The following is a 23,180-nucleotide window of genomic DNA, read 5'->3' on the forward strand; positions in this document are numbered from 1 at the left end:
GGAGAAAATTTGCAGAAATAATATCTGAAGCACTTGTTTCAATGCATGAACTTCCTCCACTCGAAGAGTATAACTTTATATCGAGTTTGATTTACGAAAGCGCACTTCAAGCTCAAAAGAAACGTGTTCCTGCTACCACTTTCCGACGTCGTCCTCTATCATTTTGGTGGGACAAGGAGTGTTCAAAGGCCTACCTTGAAAAATCATCCGCTTTAAAAAATTCAGGAAAACTGGATTAGTGGAATGGTTTCGAAAGTACCAAGCTCTAGAAGCCAAACTAAAAGGTCTGATTAAAGCAAAAAAGCGTGGATATTGGCGGAAGTTCGTCAATGGTTTGTCAAGGGAGACAGCTATGAGCACTCTTTGGAATAAGGCTAGGAGAATGCGTGGCTGGAACCATACAAATGAAAGTGAAGAATACTCTGACCGTTGGATTTTCAAATTTGCAAGAAAGGTTTGTCCCGATTCCGTTCCTGCACAAAACGTCGTACGCGACATTCCGCTCCAATGCGATTATGAGAATTTTTCGATGGTAGAATTCTCAATTACCCTCCTCTCATGTAACAATTCGGCTCCGGGGTCGGACAAGATTAAATTCAACTTGTTGAAGAATCTTCCCGACTTGGCGAAACAGCGTTTGCTGAACTTGTTCAACAAGTTTCTGGAGCTGAATATTGTCCCGCATGACTGGAGACAAGTGAGAGTGATAGCCATACGGAAACCCAACAAGCCGGCTTGCGATCACAACTCGTATAGGCCGATTACAATGTTATCCTGTATTCGTAAATTGTTGGAGAAAATGATTCTACTTCGTTTGGACAAGTGGGTTGAAGCGAACAATTTGCTGTCAAATACGCAGTTTGGCTTCCGCCGAGGTAAATGGACGAACGATTGTCTCGCGCTGCTATCTTCTGAAATCCAAATCGCATTTGCTCGTAAAGAACAAATGGCTTCCGTTTTTCTCGATATCAAAGGGGCATCTGATTCAGTTTCCATGGAAATTCTCTCAGAGAAACTTCATAATCGTGGACTATCGCCAATTCTGAATAATTTCCTGTACAATTTACTCTCAGAAAAGCACATGTTTTTCAATCATGGCAGCTTGAAATCTTCTCGATACAGTTTTATGGGCCTACCATAAGGCTCCTGCCCCCTCTTGTATAGTTTTTACGTCAATGATATGGATGATTGTCTAACTAGAAACTGCACGCTGAGACAACTTGCAGACGATGGAGTTATTTCCATCACGGGTACTAATCCCGCCATTCTGCAAAAATCCTTGCAAGATACCCTGAACAATCTGTTCACGTGGGCTCTAAAGCTGGGTATCGAATTCTCTACGGAGAAAACCGAAATGGTCGTTTTTTCTAGGAAGCACGAACCCGCCCAATTCCAGCTTCACCTATCCGGTAAAGCGATCAGGCACTCGATGTTTTTCAAATACCTTGGAGTATATTTTGACTCTAAATGTACCTGGGGAATACACATTGCGTATTTGAAACAGAAATGCCAGCAAAGAATCAATTTTCTCCAAACAATAACCGGAACATGGTGGGGTGCCCATCCAGGAGACCTCATTCAGTTATACAAAACAACGATATTATCAGTGTTGCAATATGGCAGTTTTTGCTTCCGATCAGCTGCCAGGATTCATATTCTCAAGCTGGAGAGAATACAATATCGTTGCTTGCGTATAGCAATGGGGTGTTTGCATTCGACACATACGATGAGTCTCGAAGTCTTGGGTTACCGCTTACTCTTCGATTCACAGAATTATCCTACAGATTTCTCATCCGTTGCAAGATCATGAATCCACTGGTGATTGATAACTTCGAAAATCTACTCCAACTGACTCCTCAGTCAAGTTTTATGTCTTTGTACCATGATTTCCTTACCCATGAAGTGCACCCTTCACCGGGCATCTCCAACCAATTTTGCTTCCCATACTTTTGCAATTCCTCTGTCAATTTTGATCTGTCCATGCGACAAAAAATCCATGGAATCCCAGATCATCTACGCTCCGATTCTATTCCGCCGATATTTTCGGCAGAATATGGGAAAGTTAGATCTGATAAAATGTTCTTTGCTGACGGTTCATTCATAAACGGGTCCACTGGCTTCGGCATCTTCAATGAAAATTCCAGTGCCTCTTTCAAACTCAAAGATCTTTGTTCCGTGTATGTCGCTGAACTGGGTGCGATATACTACGCACTAGGGATCATTCAAACATTGCCCATCGACCATTATTTTATTTTTTCAGACAGTCTCAGCTCAATAGAGGCAATTCGTTCAATGAAAGTTGATAAACGCTCATCTTATTTCCTAACAAGAATAAGACATCTATTGAGTGTTTTGGTCGAAAAATTATTCAAGATTACCTTAGCATGGGTTCCCTCTCACTGCTCGATTCCGGGGAATGAGAAAGCGGACTCGCTAGCTAAGGTGGGCGCTTTAGAAGGCACACTTTTTGAAAGGCAAATTGCTTATAATGAATTTTTCCACATTCCTCGTCAGTATACGCTCGTTAGTTGGCAGCGCATGTGGAGTGGTGATGAGTTCGGTCTTTGGTTACACACGATTATCCCTAAGGTCTCGACGAGTGCATGGTTCAAGGGATTGAATGTAGGTCGTGATTTCATTCGCGTGATATCTCGGCTTATGTCCAATCACTACAACCTAAACGCGCATCTCTATCACATTGCATTCAACGTTAGGCCCCGTTAGACTGACGCCATATGAGCCTTAATAAAATATATATTTTGGATAAAAAAAACATATTACTAACATAGTTATAAGGCAAACATTGTCGAAATATTGAACTCCCGGCCCCGTCAGGTTGACGCCATATGAGCCTTAATAAAAATATATATTTCGGATAAAAAAAAAAAAAATCCGTCGCCAGAGGAAAATTCATCCCCACAAGCAATGGTGCGCAACGCAGTTATCTATTATCGGAACGCCTCTTGGTTGTAGTCTTTTTCGGGAACTTCCGAAACAAACTGATTTTAGAAGCATTCAAAAAATAGTTTCCGCTTTGAAACATCGCGGGTTCTTCGATTTTTCAATTATCATCAATGGATGTTTATGAGTACCAGATAAATTGTTACATGAAAGTTATCCGGTTTTTGTCAGCTTTGATTCATGATGCCTTTTCTCCTCGAAATGAGTTAACGTTTATCTGGTATTCATTTTGAAAAGTAAGGCAGATTCGTTGCAATTATATAATTATATAATTAAGAATCGCTGAACTTAAACGACGCAGATACTATCAACCATCACAGCCGTATACAGTCGTTTCTAGCTTGCTGTATTTTCCATTAAAGTAAGTATAGAATATCTACCATCAATTAATTTAAACATTAAAACAATTCTAACTTCAGTAGCATATTTAATTTTTCCTATAGTGCTTATAGTCAAAACATACAGTTTCACAAATAAATCCTTCCTTTTTAGTATTCTTGTGATTGTCATAAAGTGTATACCGAATTGTTGAGCGATTTGTGATTTGTATTTTTTCACTAGCTTATATTGCCTTATTGTCACTACACAAGAATAAATCTTTCATCAAAAAAAAGTATGACAGTCTCTTCCACGGCTCAAACTGGGAAACGGCATAGGTCGTGCATCTCATTTCACATTATCGAAGGGAAAGTTGCTCAGAATTATTCATAGTTTTAAATTCTAAACTTATGAAAATAATGTGCTTCCAAGCTTTCAAAGAAGTATGTGGTATACGCTACAAATCCATCAGTAAGAATTTTATCCATGAATACAGCTTATCACGATAGGCCGCATGAATGCTCAAAAATATTTTTTCTGCCTAAACTTCATTTTTTGTTCAATACTTTAACGGTAGATTGAACTTTTCATATAATTTCTCATTTTTCGAAAAACGTGAAAACGCGAAACATTTTGAGTGGACTGAAAATTGTGATTTTTTAAGATTTGGATTGAATTGTCACCAGTAATTGCTTATAACGATATTGCAGCGAGCAAAGAACAAATTGTAAAGTGCTTAGAGAGCTTTAACTTGGTTGATGAAAACAATCAAGTTCATTATAATTTTTTGTGATAAAATAATAATAACACCTTCAAAATCACTCTCTTATTTTTTCACTTCCAAAATGTTATTTTCATCCACTAATCAAGATGTTCCACAACTAATATATCCTGTACTAAATTTTCTCATCTTTCAGATGGAAGTAACAGGACCTTCCTAGGTACCGTACTTTTTTAAAAATAGAGTCAGTATAAGGCAAACACAGTTTGGAGCCATAAAAAAGATCCATAACTCTGTCATTGTTGAAATTCGGCCATAAAGGGTGTGTCACATCAAATTGCATCACGGAAAAAACGCTGTAGAAATTTAATTTTTAGGAACTATATCTTCAGCTTTCGCTTATAATCAGATAAGAGTGTATAGATCACGTTGGTCATGCTTCACTGTCAATTTTTCGTAAATTTGGAAAAATGTCGTCGGACGAAAAAGAGCGTCGTGAATTAATCCTGTGCACTCATTTCGAGAATCCGGAGTTGTCACATCGGGACATCGGTAAGATGCTGGGAATCGTCCAATCCACGGTCAGCAGAGTACTAAAACGATACTTCGAGAACCTAACCATCGACCGGAAGGTGAAGAACGGCAAAAATGGATGCTCCGTCAGTGAAAAAGATCACAAGCGCGTAGTTAAGCAGTTTAGACGTGATCCGAGAAGTTCGATCCGGGATGTCGCCAATAAGCTGAATTTATCAAGTTCATTCGTCCAGCGGACCAAGCAGCGGGAGGACCTGCGTACATACAAGGTTCAGAAGGCTCCTAACCGCGACGAAAGGCAAAATATGGTGGAGAAGACGCGAGCCCGGAAGCTGTACACCGAAATGCTGACGAAGCCGCATTGCCTGGTAATGGACGACGAAACCTACGTCAAAGCGGACTTTCGTCAGCTGCCGGGCCTGTTGTTCTTCTCCGCAGAGGACAAATTCAGCGTTCCGGAGGAGATTCGCAAGCAGAAACTATCCAAGTTTGCCAAAAAGTACATGGTGTGGCAAGCGATCTGCTCTTGCGGAAAGCGGAGCGCCCCCTTCGTGATGACCGGCACGGTAAACGGGCAGGTTTACCTTAAGGAGTGCCTACAGAAGCGCTTACTACCACTATTGAAGCAGCACGAGGGCCCGATCATCTTCTGGCCGGATCTCGCTTCGTGCCACTATTCAAAGGGACGTGTTAGAGTGGTACGAAGCCAACGGGGTCACCTTCGTGCCAAAGGAAATGAACCCGCCCAACGCGCCGGAGCTTCGCCCAATAGAGAAATATTGGGCGATTATGAAGCAGGCCCTCCGGAAGAACCCAAAAGTTGTCAAATCGGAGACGGACTTCAAGAGAAAATGGATTTCTGTTCAAAAAAAACTACAACCTGACGTTGTACAGAACCTTATGGACGGGGTAAAGAGGAAGGTCCGAGCATACGGGCTTGGGCTCGAAGTATGAATAAAAAGAAAATGCCAAAAGTTGTTTAATAGTTTTTATTTTACTGTCTAAATTTTCAAAAGGATCGGTCTACTGGGCGAATTTATACAGCGTTTTTTCCGTGATGCAATTTGATGTGACACACCCTTTATGCGATTTTTATTTATATATTTTATCTATAGGATATTTTTCATCAAACATGATCGTCTATCACCTCCTCAGTGATTCTGAATAATTTTTTTTTCATGTGAGGAAGGTGTTTTTTGATTTTAAGGGGATGAATCAAAAATTAAATTGTTCTTTTATATTCAAAAAACGTAACTCTAGTGAGTTATTGTTTTTTCCTCGTTTCCTCGTTTTCATGTATAAATCAAACGATTTCCAAAAGTAAAAGAGGACAAAATGAAATTGAGAAAAGTTTCTACAAAAATCATTAGTTGGTGAATATTTTATAGTTGAATTCGCTTGTTGCTAGTTCAATACTTTTGTGACGTGACAACACTTAACTTTCTGCGGTTTCCGACTCTTGAACGTGGATGTTGTATTTTCAATTATTTTCCAAAAAATACAAATTAACTTTGTTCTATCATTTGTCAACAAAAGAGGAGCGTAGACTCCAGTATACTCAGTTTTTCAAAAAAACTCGCAAGAACCTTGCAAATATTGGCATGCGTTGTGTGACGTGACAACACACTCTGAGAGAAAAATAGGATCCACAAAGCATTGTCACGCCACAAAATCTATGAAGTGTATTATTTCGCCGTGTTGTATCAAGTATCAATAATAATCAACATAAAAAATAGCATGTACTTTTATGTTAGTTATTATCCTGAATACCTCTCATCTTCTTTTGAGATTTCCCCAAAGATCCAACCTATACCTCAGGAACGGTGCTTCTTACCGAATTTTTGATAGTCTCAAATTGAAAGTGTCACAATGCTTAGTGTTTTAGCGCTATTCTACGTTTTCATTGCTTCAAAAACTTCCTGCATGAAAAATACGTTGAGTGTACTTCTAGATTACTAAGAATTACAAAACAAGACAATTCCAAATGCTTATGATATGTTCAACAAAATAAGCTATATAAATTGATTGTACATGTTGCCTTTAGTACACGACATGCCGTTATTCGGAAAAGTCGGAGTGGTCCTAAACCGACCTCCAAAAGACGGTCCTAAACAGACCCCCGGTTTTTACTTCGTAATAAGGTAGTTATGAGCCATCAATGGCTCGCATAAGGTTGGCTTATTGGGCGGCGGTCACTACCTGGGGAACGTATTTGATTTGGCTATCAGAATCTTTTGATTAAATCTATGTATGCACGTATCTGTGCAAGAGCTCTTATGTTTGCGTATTGACGTTGACCGTTGACGTTTGCGTGTGTATTTGTATGTAAACTTTCTCTATCTAACTCCACAAGCATCGCACGAAGGCTAAGTTCTTCCCACTCTAACATTATCTACCTCTCGCTCAAATGCTTTCAGCTCACTATAAAACTTTATTTTCATTTTTCATTCTTCTCACTCCCATGGATATATATGCTAACACTGCCATTGCCGATTGTATTGTGGGATTTCATGCCATTTTCGGCCTTTTAGAGGCCTTTTTACCTGCCATAGAAATGAAACACAAATTTCTGCATAACTCGAGAACTAATCAAGCAAATGGAACCAATTTTGGCATATGGAGGTTTTAGGGAGCAATAAATGTTCTTATGGTGGTTTGACACTCCTTTCCCCTCTCTAAAGAGGGGGGGGGGGAGGGTGCTGAACAACTCGAGAACTAATCAAACAAATGGAATCAAACTTAGCACATGGAGGTTTTTGGGATCGACAAACATTTCTATGGTAGTTCGAAACTCCTCCATCCTCTCTAAAGGGGGGCTCCCATACAAATGAAACACAAACTTCTGCATAACTCGAGAACTAATCAAGCAAATGGAGCAAAATTTTAAATGTGAGAGTTTTTGGGTACGAGATATGTTTCTATGATGGTATGACACCCCTTTCTTCTCTGGAAAGGAGAGGGGGTTCCATAAAAATAATGCACATATTTCAACCACACATATTCCAACCAAACATGACAATTAAAATTTTTCGGAAAACTCTAAAAGAAAATGGGAAAATTCGAAAAATTCAATTCGCATGTGTTCTGCAATTACATATTGACAAGCGTTGTTAGTCCATTTGATGTTTGCAGTAACGAAATTGATCTTCGTTCGAAAGTGGAAATGGATTTTAATGTGATAAAACGCACTCCTATATCTTCTATCTACATGAATAAAAATGGATCGCCGAATGTGTTGATAAGAGCAAAACTCGAAAAAGGAATTGTTCCCATTTAGGGCTGTCTTCATTCTATCATATTTTCTGAATCAAACATTTATTCCATGTAACGGAGAAACATTTTATTTGCAAGTGGATGAGAAATCTTGCACGAGAATTGTGTCTGAAAATAATCTGATAATATAATGTCGAGTTTTGGTAGAAGCACTGAAATTTTATAGTAAAAAATAATTTTAAAGGGTAGATTAGAAGATCAATCAATGAACAGTTCTGCGATTGGACCCATGAACGTGCGCTTAGTAAGAAAACGTGGATGTGATTACGAAAAATATCAGCTAGTATACGATAAATATCTTTGGAAGCTGGGACCGACACTGATATTGTGCAAGCGCTCTTGATGCGGACTGAATAAAAAGTGCAGTAAGAACATTTCGGAGCTCAAAGTATTAAATTAGAATTCAATAAAAATGTTAGAAACTGATTTCATGCTGAACAGGAAACATGCAATGGTGAAATACTCGCCTAGGTAGATATCGATCTATCTGCATTGTTGTGCATTGTGTGTCTTTATCTGTGAAATAACATGTTGTATGATATATCCATGGCCGGATCTCGTTTACAACTGAATTTGGCAACAGTTGCCTATGTGATGCAACGAAAACATGCGTAAGAATTTATCTGCAGCATTTGTCTGCAGGCGATGGCACTGGCGGCCATCAACCGAATAGCGGCGGCAAAAAAGCGACGCGTATGTCGCATGAAATTTCCAGACGAATTGGAGTCGCCGAATGGAACGAAATGAAAAGCAACCAACTGATCTGGATTTTCCACCACGGATGGTTTACAATAATCGGAATAGGTCATCCATTTGTGTTTTTCCTTCATGGCAAGTAGCCTAATTTTAAATTTTTATCGCATTCGTTATAACATACGATTTGAATACACCTATTATAACTGAATACAGTGCACCCGTGGCCGAGTGGTTAGCGTCTCACATTATCATGCCGGGTGTTCGGGTTCGATTCCCGTTCTGGCCGGGGGATTTTTCGTCAAAGAAATTTCCTTCGACTTGCACTGTGGTCATGCGCATTCAAGAGCCCACCCCTCGGAATACATTCAAGGCGTGTTATTTGGCTTAAGAAATCTCGACCAAGTATTAATAAATGACGCTAGTTAATGCATACGTTGAGACGGCAAAAGTTCCACAAGGGAACGTTAACGCCATTCAAGAAGAAGATAACTGAATACATACGCTGAGCTGGTCAATAATAAAACACTAGTTTTTGGAGAGATTGAGTTCAAATTTATTCTGAGTGTAGTTCACCTCTTACATTTCAAGATTCAAATTTCGCGTTGGATGTTGTCTCTGAGCTCTTCTAAAGTTGCTGGCTTATTGGCATAGTCCAGTGACTTTACATAGCCCCATAAAAAGAAATCCAATGGCATCAAATCGCGTGAACGAGGCGGCCAATCGACAGATCAATTTCTCGAAACAACATGTTCACCAAACATACTTTTCAATAGATCTTGTTCTTTCTTGTTGAAACCACATATCATTGACGTAATTATGACCAAAAATAGGCTTCCAACATGTCGCGATAGCGTTCCCCATTGACGGTAATATGATGGTTGTTCTCATCGGCCCAATCACTCCGGCATGAAAACCACACCAAACAGTATTTTTTTTTGCGGATGCAATGGTGTCACAGTTGTCCACAGTCCACAGTTGTCCACGGTGAGGGGGGAGGGGATATAGGTAATGGCCACGTGAACACGGTAAATACTTTTTCTGAAAAATACATTCACATCTAAAGGGTGTGTCACATCAAATTGCATCACGGAAAAAACGCTGTAGAAATTTAATTTTTAGGAATTATATCTTCAGCTTTCGCTTATAATCAGATAAGAGTGTTGTGTGGTACACAATAGTAGTACGACCGGTTTGAACATGTGTTCTCACAAACATACAATCAGGCGTACTCTTAGCTGTGACGTCATAACGGCAGTGTGAAAGTAACCGGAACCGCATAAACCGTTGCTTAGTGATCATTGATCCTTGACCTCACTTCCATCATCAACGAGCACGAGGTAAGACGTTTCTCTGTTAAAACAGCTACGCTGGGTGATTCCCTAAAGAAGATATATTCTGGAAACTCACAAGTGTATAGATCACGTTGGCCATGTTTCACTGTCAATTTTTCTTAAATTTGTGAAAATGTCGTCGAACGAAAAAGAGCGTCGTGAATTAATCCTGCGCACTCATTTCGAGAATCCGGAGTTGTCACATCGGGACATCGGTAAGATGGGAATCGTCCAATCCACGGTCAGCAGAGTACTAAAACGATACTTCGAGAACCTAACCATCGACCGGAAGGTGAAGAACGGCAAAAATGGATGCTCCGTCAGTGAAAAAGATCACAAGCGCGTAGTTAAGCAGTTTAGACGTGATCCGAGAAGTTCGGTCCGGGATGTCGCCAATAAGCTGAATTTGTCAAGTTCATTCGTCCAGTGGACCAAGCAGCGGGAGGGCCTGCGTACATACAAGGTTCAGAAGGCTCCTAACCGCGACGAAAGGCAAAACATGGTGGGGAAGACGCGAGCCCGGAAGCTGTACACCGAAATGCTGACGAAGCCGCATTGCCTGGTAATGGACGACGAAACCTACGTCAAAGCGGACTTTCGTCAGCTGCCGGGCCTGTTGTTCTTCTCCGCAGAGGACAAATTCAGCGTTCCGGAGGAGATTCGCAAGCAGAAACTATCCAAGTTTGCCAAAAAGTACATGGTGTGGCAAGCGATCTGCTCTTGCGGAAAGCGGAGCGCCCCCTTCGTGATGACCGGCACGGTAAACGGGCAGGTTTACCTTAAGGAGTGCCTACAGAAGCGCTTACTACCACTATTGAAGCAGCACGAGGGCCCGATCATCTTCTGGCCGGATCTCGCTTCGTGCCACTATTCAAAGGACGTGTTGGAATGGTACGAAGCCAACGGGGTCACCTTCGTGCCAAAGGAAATGAACCCGCCCAACGCGCCGGAGCTTCGCCCAATAGAGAAATATTGGGCGATTATGAAGCAGGCCCTCCGGAAGAACCCAAAAGTTGTCAAATCGGAGGCGAACTTCAAGAGAAAATGGATTTCTGTTCAAAAAAACTACAACCTGACGTTGTACAGAACCTTATGGACGGGGTAAAGAGGAAGGTGCGAGCATACGGGCTTGGGATCGAAGTATGAATAAAAAGAAAATGCCAAAAGTTGTTCAATAGTTTTTATTTTACTGTCTAAAATTTTCAAAAGGATCGGTCTACTGGGCGAATTTCTACAGCGTTTTTTCCGTGATGCAATTTGATGTGACACACCCTTTATAATCAAAAATAAATTTTCTGTTCTGCATTTTAAAAAAAATTCAAAATTCATCACCCTGACTAATACCTATATTTATCAATGAAAGAGTTGTTTTTTTTTTCAACCTACAACCTGAGAGGGATTTTGGAAACTAAGAATATCCATGTTGCACAGAAATTTTATATCATTCAAAATTGAAAAAAATGTGTGTTGTCATATGATGATAAACCTTGCCAACGCAATCGAATATATTTCTGACATTTGCTAATGGTGTTTCCAACTACTTTAAATAAAAAGGTTCCGAAATTATGAGCACGCATCTATTCTAATATTTCTAGGTGGTTCAAAAAATGTCCCATCTTTCGTTAATATTACGCATCAAAAAGGTGGGACATTTTTAATACCACCGTGCCCCAAAGGGTTAAGTGCGCTACACACACAACGTCCCGTCACCGTTCAGTCGACTATTCTCTTGAACTCATTTTGCTGACGTCGAAGTTGCCGTTGCTGGTGTATGTGTATGTAATGCTTATTATCTATACCTGGAATAACATTCTACAAGGATCATACATTCCGCCAAGGTGAATATCCACCAAATGAGTTAGCAAGTTAGTATTGAAAATTGAAAGTATTGAAAATGTAGGACATTGCTTTCTTAGTTGCGGGTGTCGGTGTTTGTAGCAGCGATGCTCTTCTTTATTGAAATGTATAACTTTTGAAAAACGGCTCTATTGGATCGCATAGAAAGTTTGTGTCGTCATTGATGACAATCACAACAATCACTACAAAAACGTGTGAATGGTGGGAAATCAAACCGTTGAGAAGAAAATCTTGCGGCAAGCAAAATGCAGTGTGGATTGTGGGATTGGAAAGAAATGCTTCATTATGAGCTTCTACCAAGTCGTTAAATTTCAACAAATACTACTCGCAACTAAACGAGTTAAAGTCAGTGATCCAGAACAATTGTCCCGAATTAGCTAATATGACAGGCCTCGTGTTTCACCTGAACAATTGCAAACTTCATGTCTCTTTGATAATTCTAAGGCCGAGGACATTGTGAATGCGATGCGATGCAACTGTTTACAAAATGAAGACATGTTATCTTGAAACATCAGAAAACGCGCGATCCAAAGCGATCAGTATGTCAGAGCACTCTCTCTAACTCTTTGAAAAAATTACCTTGCCCAATTTTTCGGCAAGATAACAAACAAGTTTTTGAAAAATTACGTAAGATTGTGGATCATAATGGTGTATGTACAATCGAATAAATGTATTTCTATAAACAAATGCTTTTGTTTTCTCTTTAAAATCGGCACGAATTTTCCGGAAAACTCAATATTTTGCAAAGGGTGTGTCACATCAAATTGCATCACGGAAAAAACGCTGTAGAAATTCGCCCAGTAGACCGATCCTTTTGAAAATTTTAGACAGTAAAATAAAAACTATTAAACAACTTTTTGCATTTTTTTTTTATTCATACTTCGAGCCCAAGCCCGTATGCTCGCACCTTCCTCTTTACCCCGTCCATAAGGTTCTGTACAACGTCAGGTTGTAGTTTTTTTTTTGAACAGAAATCCATTTTCTCTTGAAGTCCGCCTCCGATTTGACAACTTTTGGGTTCTTCCGAAGGGCCTGCTTCATAATCGCCCAATATTTCTCTATTGGGCGAAGCTCCGGCGCGTTGGGCGGGTTCATTTCCTTTGGCACGAAGGTGACCCCGTTGGCTTCGTACCACTCTAACACGTCCCTTTGAATAGTGGCACGAAGCGAGATCCGGCCAGAAGATGATCGGGCCCTCGTGCTGCTTCAATAGTGGTAGTAAGCGCTTCTGTAGGCACTCCTTAAGGTAAACCTGCCCGTTTACCGTGCCGGTCATCACGAAGGGGGCGCTCCGCTTTCCGCAAGAGCAGATCGCTTGCCACACCATGTACTTTTTGGCAAACTTGGATAGTTTCTGCTTGCGAATCTCCTCCGGAACGCTGAATTTGTCCTCTGCGGAGAAGAACAACAGGCCCGGCAGCTGACGAAAGTCCGCTTTGACGTAGGTTTCGTCGTCCATTACCAGGCAATGCGGCTTAGTCAGCATTTCGGTGTACAGTTTCCGGGCTTGCGTCTTCCCCACCATGTTTTGCCTTTCATCGCGGTTAGGAGCCTTCTGAACCTTGTATGTACGCAGGCCCTCCCGCTGCTTGGTCCGCTGGACGAATGAACTTGACAAATTCAGCTTATTGGCGACATCCCGGACCGAACTTCTCGGATCACGTCTAGACTGCTTAAGCGCGTAGCTTGTGATCTTTTTCACTGATGGAGCATCCATTTTTGCCGTTCTTCACCTTCCGGTCGATGGTTAGGTTCTCGAAGTATCGTTCTAGTACTCTGCTGACCGTGGATTGGACGATTCCCAGCATCTTACCGATGTCCCGAACAACTCCGGATTCTCGAAATGAGTGCACAGGATTAATTCACGACACTCTTTTTCGTTCGACGACATTTTTCCAAATTTACGAAAAAATGACAATGAAGCATGACCAACGTGTCCTATACACTCTTATCTGATTATAAGCGAAAGCTGAAGATATAATTCCTAAAAATTAAATTTCTACAGCGTTTTTTCCGTGATGCAATTTGATGTGACACACCCTTTACAAAGTTGTACAGAATGATCATTGGTGGATAAAACTATTAATTGACTAGGCTTCTTGTAGTCCCCAGACACTACCCAGCCTAGTCTGTTAAAGTGGTTTAAAGTCATTGATGCTCAGCAGTGGTATCGACTGGAGGGCAGGGTCTACTGAATAATCTGTTTTTCCACAGATTTTTTTTTGTCTTTTCGAAACCACGAATCTGTAGATACAGATTACAGATTTTTTGGATTTCATACAGAATCTACAGATTTTATAAAATAACGTTTCAATAACAGTTACGGTTTGATTTTAAAAATATTTTACCCATCTCACTTATTTTATTCATATAGCCTTCGAATCTGTTTGAATCAGAATTCATCTGTTTTCGATATTCACGTGTAGTTTGATGTCCTACATTCTGCGTTCTTTATTAGAGTTATATAACAAATAATAACACTGTTTATCATTTTCTTACTGAAGCACAGAGAATGTAAAATACAAAAGTGCGCTCAAAATGTCGTGAAAATTCATTTGCCTCAACTTTTAGTATTATCTGTTGAATCATCAAATAGTTGAACGACGAAAATTTGAATACAAAATAGAAATTTAAATAAAAACATACTCGGTTAATTTATTTAGAATGATAAATATTTTGAAACTTTTCCTAATCGTTAGATTCATAGTAACCTTACGTCCCCTTTTTAAGCGCTGACACTTCTCCAGTTTCTGAACTGTTGCCTTATTATTGTACCTTTTAATTCATTACAACCATTACATTTTTGTTTATACCTGATGAAGGCATTTACGGTTGGGGGGTCTTCGTAGCCTAATTGGTTGCGTGTCCGCTACTAAGCGAACGATCATGAGCTAATAACTCAGGGCCCCTCAACTGACCATCTTTGTGTGTTATTCTAGCTACTACGTCCACGCAACAATCATCATGTGTCGGTAATCCCAGTCCCTTACCGCTCACATTACGATCTGCTGCATCGGTAATTGGTGCTAATTCTAACACAGCAATGGAAGCCTCATATCAGCAGTCCCGTTGTGAACAGTCCAACTGTGAACATTCGAACAATAGGAATATTCTAACGCCGAAAAAGGAATCTTAAGAAGAATCTTAAGCCTAAATAATATACAACAATAGTTATCTTAACATAAAAATGTATACGAATAAATTCGGCTCTGTGACAGCTGAATTGCTAAATGAGCCTAATAAACGGATGGGATAAAAAAAGGCATTTACGTTTCGCAATGTAATCAAGCATGTCCTGTTAACAGAATAAACTTCCATAACACCTCAATGAAGCATTTTATTTTTACTACAGTATATATACTTGCTGGCTTTTCGTGGATACCATCAACATCGTCTAATTAATAACTATGTAAATCGATGGTACTAAAGCTTCAAAATAAGACTAACAAATGTAAGTCAGATTTCAATACAGATGGTTTGAGAAAAAAAAACTAAGATAAAAAGATTTTTTCACAGATTTCATTACGGCAACCCTGTCGCAGACCTGAGGGGAATGCTCGATGACAAGACCAAATTGAAGATGACAATGATGAAGTGATTACCGAAACTGAGGCCTTTTTTGGAAAGAGTACTATAAAAATGGTTCGAAAAGTTGCAAGATCGCTATAATCGCTGTACCGCCCTCGAAGGCAATTATGTTGAATAATAAAATTGTATTTTGCAAAAAAAAATTGTTTTACTGTTTAACCTTATAAATTTTTCAGCCGAACTGTTACATAACCAAACAATAACAATACTGTTACATATCCAAATAACTGTTACACAACCAAACAGTAGTCCAAATTAGATAGATTTGTGTGAAACAGTTCAACTATTCGGCATTCCTTGATAAAGAATTGATTTCAATCGTTGTTTGGAGTAGCAGCGTGATACTCTCCGCCAATATATCAATGCTTACAACAGCATGTATGTTAGATGCTCAATGCATAGATTGGCTCTGTTGGCAACATGATAACCACATATCACATTGTGCACTTTAGCCATACCTTTTTTTTTCTCCTGTAGACGTGTGTTGCATAAACAAGAAACAGAAGAATAGAGGCAAATTTTCACCAAACACGGAAAAACACTAAGACGGACGGACAAAATCGATATACTTCTCACTTATAATGCGGGTAAACGAAACTCTGCAAGCCAAACATTTATTTCGTCATTACATGAGTATAGATTTGAACAGGGATTGAATAAAAATGAAAGTTGTATGAAAAAAAGATCATGCTTTAGTTATTTTTTAAAGTGTTGTGCAAATACTCTCAGACTTTTTCGTTTGTGCATTGATCCTCTGATCAATCCGTGAAGTTTAATTAAACGCTACAAAAATAGAAGTTCACATTGCATAATGGTCCAGGAGATGTATTCAATTGGAAATTAGCACTTAGAGCTCGACAGTTATTCTCTAGACAAAAACTGTCTTCGACAAAGTTGTTACAAATGATAGAGCGTTCATTTTTATGTTATCAAAAATAGGGTGACCAAAATTGTCGATGAAATAAAAAAATCTAGCTTTCTTATCTTTATAGATAGAGGTAAACATAGTTCGACAATGTTGTAGTCCCAGTTATTTGAGATATCTTTGTACTACAATGTTTTTTTTTCTATTTCTTGAAATAACAGTTTTTTTCATGGTGACCCTAACGTAACTTAGGAAAAAGGCGCTATATCGGTTATTTAAAGAGAAAGAAAAAAAAACTTTGTTCTACAAAGATATCTCAAATGACTGGGACTACAACATTGTCGAACTATGTTTACCTCTATCTATAAAGATAAGAAAGTTAGATTTCTTATTTCATCGACAATTTTGGTCACCCTATTTTTGATAACATAAAAATGAGCGCTCTATCATATGAGGGACTCAAAATGAAAGAGGTGTAAGTGACAAAACGATTTCCCTACATCGACTCTCTCTTTTAATCATAACTTAGCTGCAAACTCATTCCCAGCTGTATTTGACAATGTTAAAGATAGGCCAGAACCTCATCTATCGGATTCTATAGCAAACTCAAATTGGAACATTTTTGCAGTTGAGTTATTAACTAAAGAGAAAGTTGATGGAGAGAAATCGATCAAATCACTTACATCCCTTTCATTCCAAGCCCCTCATATGTAACTACTTTGTCAGAGAATAACTGTCGAGCGCTAAATGCCAATTTCCACTTAAATACATCTCCTGGACCATTGTGCATTGTTATTCGTTAATTATTGATTTGAAATACCGTTCTGAATCATATTTCGGACGCTTAAGGCCTATGATGCAGAAACAGATCTAAATTTTATGCACAGGTATTATTTGGTTGATATTTTTAGTAAATTAGTTCTATATACTTTTAAGATTTCTACTTTGGTACCTATTTGATTGAAAACATAAAAAAATCATCGAATGAAATGCTTTTCAAATGAAGCGAAAAAGATTCAAACTTCGGACACTAAATCAAATTTCGGACAGATTGAATTCAAATTACGGACACTTTTTTTTGTAATTTTTTGGACGAAAATTACATTACACTTAATTATATTTTATAGTCAACTGCGAAACACTTACCAAGCAATCACAGTAAACTGTTAACGATGATGAGAACTGATGAAACGCGGGAGAAATTTAAATATTTATGAACGGGTAAATACTACGTGCTCACGCTAAGGAAACGTCAAACACAAACAATAATGAGTAGTGTTGTAAGATTTCTGCCGATTATATTATAATTCAAATGTAGTTCTCGTGTGAAATGATAGTGAAACCAAGGGATTACTCTAAAGAAGCAATTGTGATATTAATTTGATAGTTATATCATCAGTGCATTAAGCATTTCAAGATATTAGAACAAAGTGTCCGAAATATGATGTTGTCCGAAATATGATTCAGAACGGTACATGATTCCTGTTCGTTGGATTTATGATGGATACCCAGAGGTTCATCACACTACACTTGTAAGACATGGATGAGTGGAATAATTATAGCAGTGATTTATATGAAATTGAATCAGAAAGCAACGACCAAATTATCTGTTTTGTCTTTGACCATAATGAACAAGGTTTTTGACGTAGGACTACGTCTTTCATTTCTATACCGGGGTGTAAAACCAAAGTTTCGAGAACGAAAGCGTTACGCTAGAGACCGAGATTTTGAGCGTTAATAGCTCTTAAACAACTGAACGAAATGGTATGATAAACACTTCATTTGAAAGATAAAATGTCTACGCGTCAGATACTTGTTACTTTTTCATCCAAAAACTTGTTTCAATAGTCTTAAAATTGCTTTCAAAACAGGCTATTGAAATCACCAATCGGTATATAAGCGAGCGCCGCTCGTAAACCCACTCAGTTATGATTGAACAGCGATTGGAGCATGTTGTCGCTGTTGTTGTGAAGCTAATTTCGTTTATCATGAGAACGCTGATGAACGGTGTCACCAAGAGCCTGTTTGTGCACCTAAGGCCAAAAGGGAATCCATCAGGAGGAGAGTGATGCCACGGTTCCGCTTGAAACATCGGAGCAGCCGCCACACACACACACACATACACGCGCGGAATTCTCGTTGCTATCATCGTTGCTGAAAAATAATCTGCCAGTTCCCCTGGGAATTGAAAAATACATTCATGCGAAAGAGTTTATTTTAATGTTTTCTATCCATATAACACTGCAACCAAATACATTTGGTTTTGTTATTTTTCAATCAATCGCAATTAACAGGTAAGCTTCTGAATATTTTTTTTCCCCATCAGTGGAAATTTTCGTATCCAATATTGGATGCATAACATGAAAAACGGAAAATGTTTCACATCGCGAAAATCAAGTCATTTTCGAGCGATTATTTGCTTTCTACTCATATTATGCTGCGCCCAAATACATTTCGTTTTGGATTTTTTCAATCAAGTGCGATCAACGTAAGACCACGTCTTTCGGCAATTTATTAGAGGTGCAATGAATCTTTAGGAATTCCCGCTCTACGCGCACTGGCAAACAATGTTTACTCAACAATTTCTCAACCGAGAAATGGGTGTTGTGAGAAAGGATTAGCAAACGCGAAAACGACAAACGGGAGAAAGATACGTTTGGAGGTTGAAGGAAATTGACAAAAAACTTCTTCATTCTATCATTCAAACAATGTGATTCATACCACATCGTTTTGCCAGAAAGAGATTATTAATGTTCAAAGCAGGAATCGAGTCCTCCGAGGAAATTACCCAGCGCAAATTAGAGTCGACTATCGATTGCGGCATTCGTACACAAATAATTTTATAATGCAGTTTCACCAAAGTGATTTCTTCGGATATATTCACTACATCATGTCATGTATTTCATATTCTTCATTAAGAAATCCATATCCATGGCACCTATCGGTAACGAATTATTATCGAAACCACGATTTTCGCTAAATGCCTCTTTCAGTTCGGCCTGTAAAAAACTTTTCTGTACTCTAATCCATCAAATTTGGAGCCCTGAAAAGGGCTGTTGATTATATGCTAAGCTAATATAGCACGCTCTCCTCGGATACGATGGGCCAGCTGGATGTCCTTGGGCATGATGTGACGCGTTTTGCATGGATAGCACACAAATTGGTATCTTCGAATAAGCCTCCTGCAGCGTCATAGCCGCGGAACTTTGGAAGCGCAAGTCGGTTTTGAAGTCCTGAGCAATTCCACGATCCAAATGCTGCAAAGGTAGCTGCGGATCAGCAATTCGGTCGACTTCTGATAGCGATGAATTTCACGCAAAGTTCCCGGTCGATAGCGATGTGGCTTCTCCACCTATCCTGCTACTGGTGCGCTTATCCGAGCTGACTTCGTGTGCCTTACCACCGAATGACTAACGAGCTGTCTGCGAAAGACTAACGAGCTCGAGTCCTCATGGTGCGAGAGTAGAGTAATAAATGAACGAAAACAAAGGAAGCGTCATTGTATAAACCATAAAAGTATAGAATCTAAATCCCACCCTTATTATATTCGTGAGTATACAGTAAGCTTATATAATAAAGAGGGTGGGGTTTACATTCGATTCTTTTATGTTTTATAAAATGACACTTCCCTTGCTTTCGTTCATTTCTTACTCTACTCTCGCACCGTGAGGACTCGTTTCATCGGGACTAAGCAGATAGCTCGTTAGCCCTTCGGTGGTAAGGCACCACGAAAGCATACCAATTTGTGTGCTATCCATGCAAAACGCGTCACATCATGCCCAAGGACATCCAGCTGGCCCATCGTATCCGAGGAGAGCGTGCTATATTAGCTTAGCATATAATCAACAGCCCTTTTCAGGGCTCCAAATTTAATGGATTAGAGTTCAGAAAAGTTTTTTACAGGCCGAACTGAAAGGAGCATTTAGCGAAAATCGTGGTGTCGATGATAATTCGATACCGATAGGTGCCATGGATATGGATTGCATAATGAAGAATATGAAATACAAGAATACAAAAACATGTAGTGAATATATCCCCATATCGAAGAAATCACTTTGATGAAACTGTTTACCGTTTGTCGTTTTTAAGTGTTGGGAAAGGGCATTATTTTTGCTGAGTAAATTCCAAGAAAAAATCCATTCCTTATTTAAGCGTTATTCATTCTGCTTCGGATCAACGGAACAGTGATAATCATTTCATACAAAAGATAAAATGTCCAAGAGTTATATGATTGCTATTTATTGAGTCGGAAAATTGTTTCAATAGCTTAATGATAGCTTCGAAAACAGGTTATAAAATGACGCTTCCTTTGCTTTCGTTCATTTCTTACTCTACTCTCGCACCGTGACGACTCGTTTGTTTGGGACCAAGCAGATAGCAGGTTAGTCTTTCAGTGGTAAGGCACACGAAAGAAGCTCGAATAAGCGCACCAGCCGCAGGATAGGTGAAGAAGCCACATCGCTATCGACCGGGAACTTTGCGTGAAATTTATCGCTATCGGAAGTCGACCGAATTGCTGATCCGCAAGCTACCTTTGCAGCTTTTGGATCGTGGAATTGCTCAGGAACTCAAAACCGACTTGCGCTTCCGAAGTTCCGCGGTTATGATGCTGCAGGAGGCTTATTCGAAGATACAAATTTGTGTGGTATCCACGTAAAACGCGTCACATCATGCCCAAGGACATTGAGCTGGCCCGTCGAATCCAAGGAGAGGGTGCTATATTAGCTTAGCATATAATCAACGGCCCTTTTCAGGGCTCCAAATTTGATGGATTAGAGTTCAGAAAAGTTTTTTGCAGGCCAAACTGAAACGAGAATTTTCGTTTGGATGCCATACAGCATCGAGAAAATTCCGGAAAGATCTAATCGTTGCTGAAAAATAATCTGCCAGTTGCCTGGGAATTGAAGAATACATCCATGCGAAAGAGTTTATTTTAATGTTTTCTAATTATATGGCGAACACAGCGACCAAATACATTTGATTTCGTAATTTTTCAATCAAGTGTAATTAGCTGGAAAGCTTCTGAAGATTATTCTTTCCCATCAGTAGGATATTTTCGTATCCAATAATGGATGCATAACATGAAAAACGGAAAATGTTTCGTATCGCCAAAATTATATAATTTTCAATCGATTGCTCTATTGCTCAGTCGCCGAAATTTTCATACTCAGAGAGTTCATTCTCCTCTAGTTTGCCTTCCAAATTGCCATCGTAAACCACACCTTCTCTCGATTCAATCACGCACGAAAAGCATACTGAAATGATATTCTGGTGGTGAAACCCATTCATTTTTCGTGAGGCGTCGTGCACAAATCACGTAACGCGATAAGGGGGGAGGGGTTAGATGTTGCGTTACTTTCTGTTTATTAGAGATAGGAAATTGCGTTACGAAAGGGGGGGGGGGGAGGTTCAAAATCCGGATTTTTGCGTTACGTAATTTGTGCACGACGCCTGAGGACATCGACAAGACAACATCGTTACTGAACGAGCTGAACGGCGAGGGATCGAGGTATTCATTACCTGGCTTGACCTGACCTGAAATGCAATCAGTTTGTTTTAACTGTGAGGGAGCGCAGAAAAGCCGATCGATCAGAAGGAGAAGAGAAGGTGACCAAGAGAGTATCAGCATCGAAATACGGTTCCTCGGGAAGACATAGAAGCAGCCGCCACACACACACATACACGCGCGCAACTCTTTTCGTTTGCTGGTTATCGAGAGGAAACCTGGAAAGAAATGATCGTTGCTGAAAAATAATCTGCCAGTTCCCCTTGGAATTGAAAATTACATTCAAGCGAGTTTATATCAATGTTTTCTATCCATATAATACTGCGACCACATACATTTGGTTTTGTGATTTGTCAATCAAGTGCAGTTAACAGGAAAGCTTCTGAAGATTATTCTTCAGAACAAGGTTTTTTGTATCCAATATTGGATGCATAAAACCTTGAGTCTTCAAAGTAACACTCTCGTTTTTGAAGTCACCCAAATATTTATTTATTCATTCATTCAGGATGGATTTAGATTCAACTTCAAACAAATGATCTCTAAATCAACGATAGTCCTACGTCACCCTTGCGGTTATACCATAGATATAACCCACTTCCTGTTTTTTAAATCATTTTTCAAATGTTTTTGCATCATCATTGAGGAAAATGTTCTTTTTATTACAGATGACTTGGAGCGGAACCTCGAGTATACTAGTTCTAGTATTTTTATCAGTATCACTACAACACAATAACGCTGCTACTTTAACGAAGCTAGAAGGTAAGTTTTCTCTAGCTATAGAAACATTAGCAAAACATATTCATTGTTATTTGTTCGAATTTTGCTACAACAAACTAATTTTGCTACTTTGTTGTGGTGCTCGCTGTAGACTGCGTTGTGATTATCCTGATTTCCCACACCATATAAACGTATTCAACGCTCTGAAGCCAGACGCATGACGTGTTTTGCATAATCATGTTCAAGACATTCTTTGAAAGATTGATTCATATCAATCTATCAATCTATTCTTTGAAGATTGATTCATATCAATTCCTGCAACAGAAAAGGTTTCCTAATGTGTACATTGTAATTGAGTTTATATTTCGCTTGCGCTGATTTTTTTCCGCGGCACAGACAAACCAGTGCAACGCATATTTTCGGGTTCTAGAAATAGTTCGTATAATTGTATGGGGAAAGGTAGCCCTGTTCCGATCCCTTAAATAACAAAGACCATTCATTACATAAGATTATCGTTTTTTGCGATTTAGTCATTAAAACGCATAGTTTAACTGTTTAACTATGTTTAACTGTAAGGAAAAACAAAGATCAAATCGGAAGTACCTTTTTTCGATACCTTCAAACATGGTGGTCCTAAACCAATCTTCCTATGATGCTAGAAGGACCTCTATTTTTCACAGCGAATCTACTCCCAATTTGGCGGAAATGATATACACCACCAATTATATAGGTAATTGGTGAAAATAATTGACGAATGGGGAACGAATACAAACTTGTTTCGACTTCCGGTTCGTTGATACTGGCTCTGAATGT

The 23,180-nt window shown here is 39.2% G+C and overlaps 1 protein-coding gene across 1 annotated transcript in view; it reads left to right on the forward strand.

The window, feature by feature from the left end:
- The window catches only part of LOC129763547 (uncharacterized), a 69,311-nt gene that overhangs the window by 17,228 nt on the left and 28,903 nt on the right, over positions 1-23,180 (forward strand). The window contains exon 3 of the mRNA XM_055762739.1: positions 22,316-22,409. Coding sequence (XP_055618714.1) covers positions 22,316-22,409 — 94 coding nt within the window. The remainder of the gene's footprint in view (positions 1-22,315; positions 22,410-23,180) is intronic.

This window comes from Toxorhynchites rutilus, chromosome 1, assembly GCF_029784135.1.
Source record: "Toxorhynchites rutilus septentrionalis strain SRP chromosome 1, ASM2978413v1, whole genome shotgun sequence".
In the NCBI taxonomy this organism is placed as follows: Eukaryota; Metazoa; Arthropoda; class Insecta; order Diptera; family Culicidae; genus Toxorhynchites; species Toxorhynchites rutilus.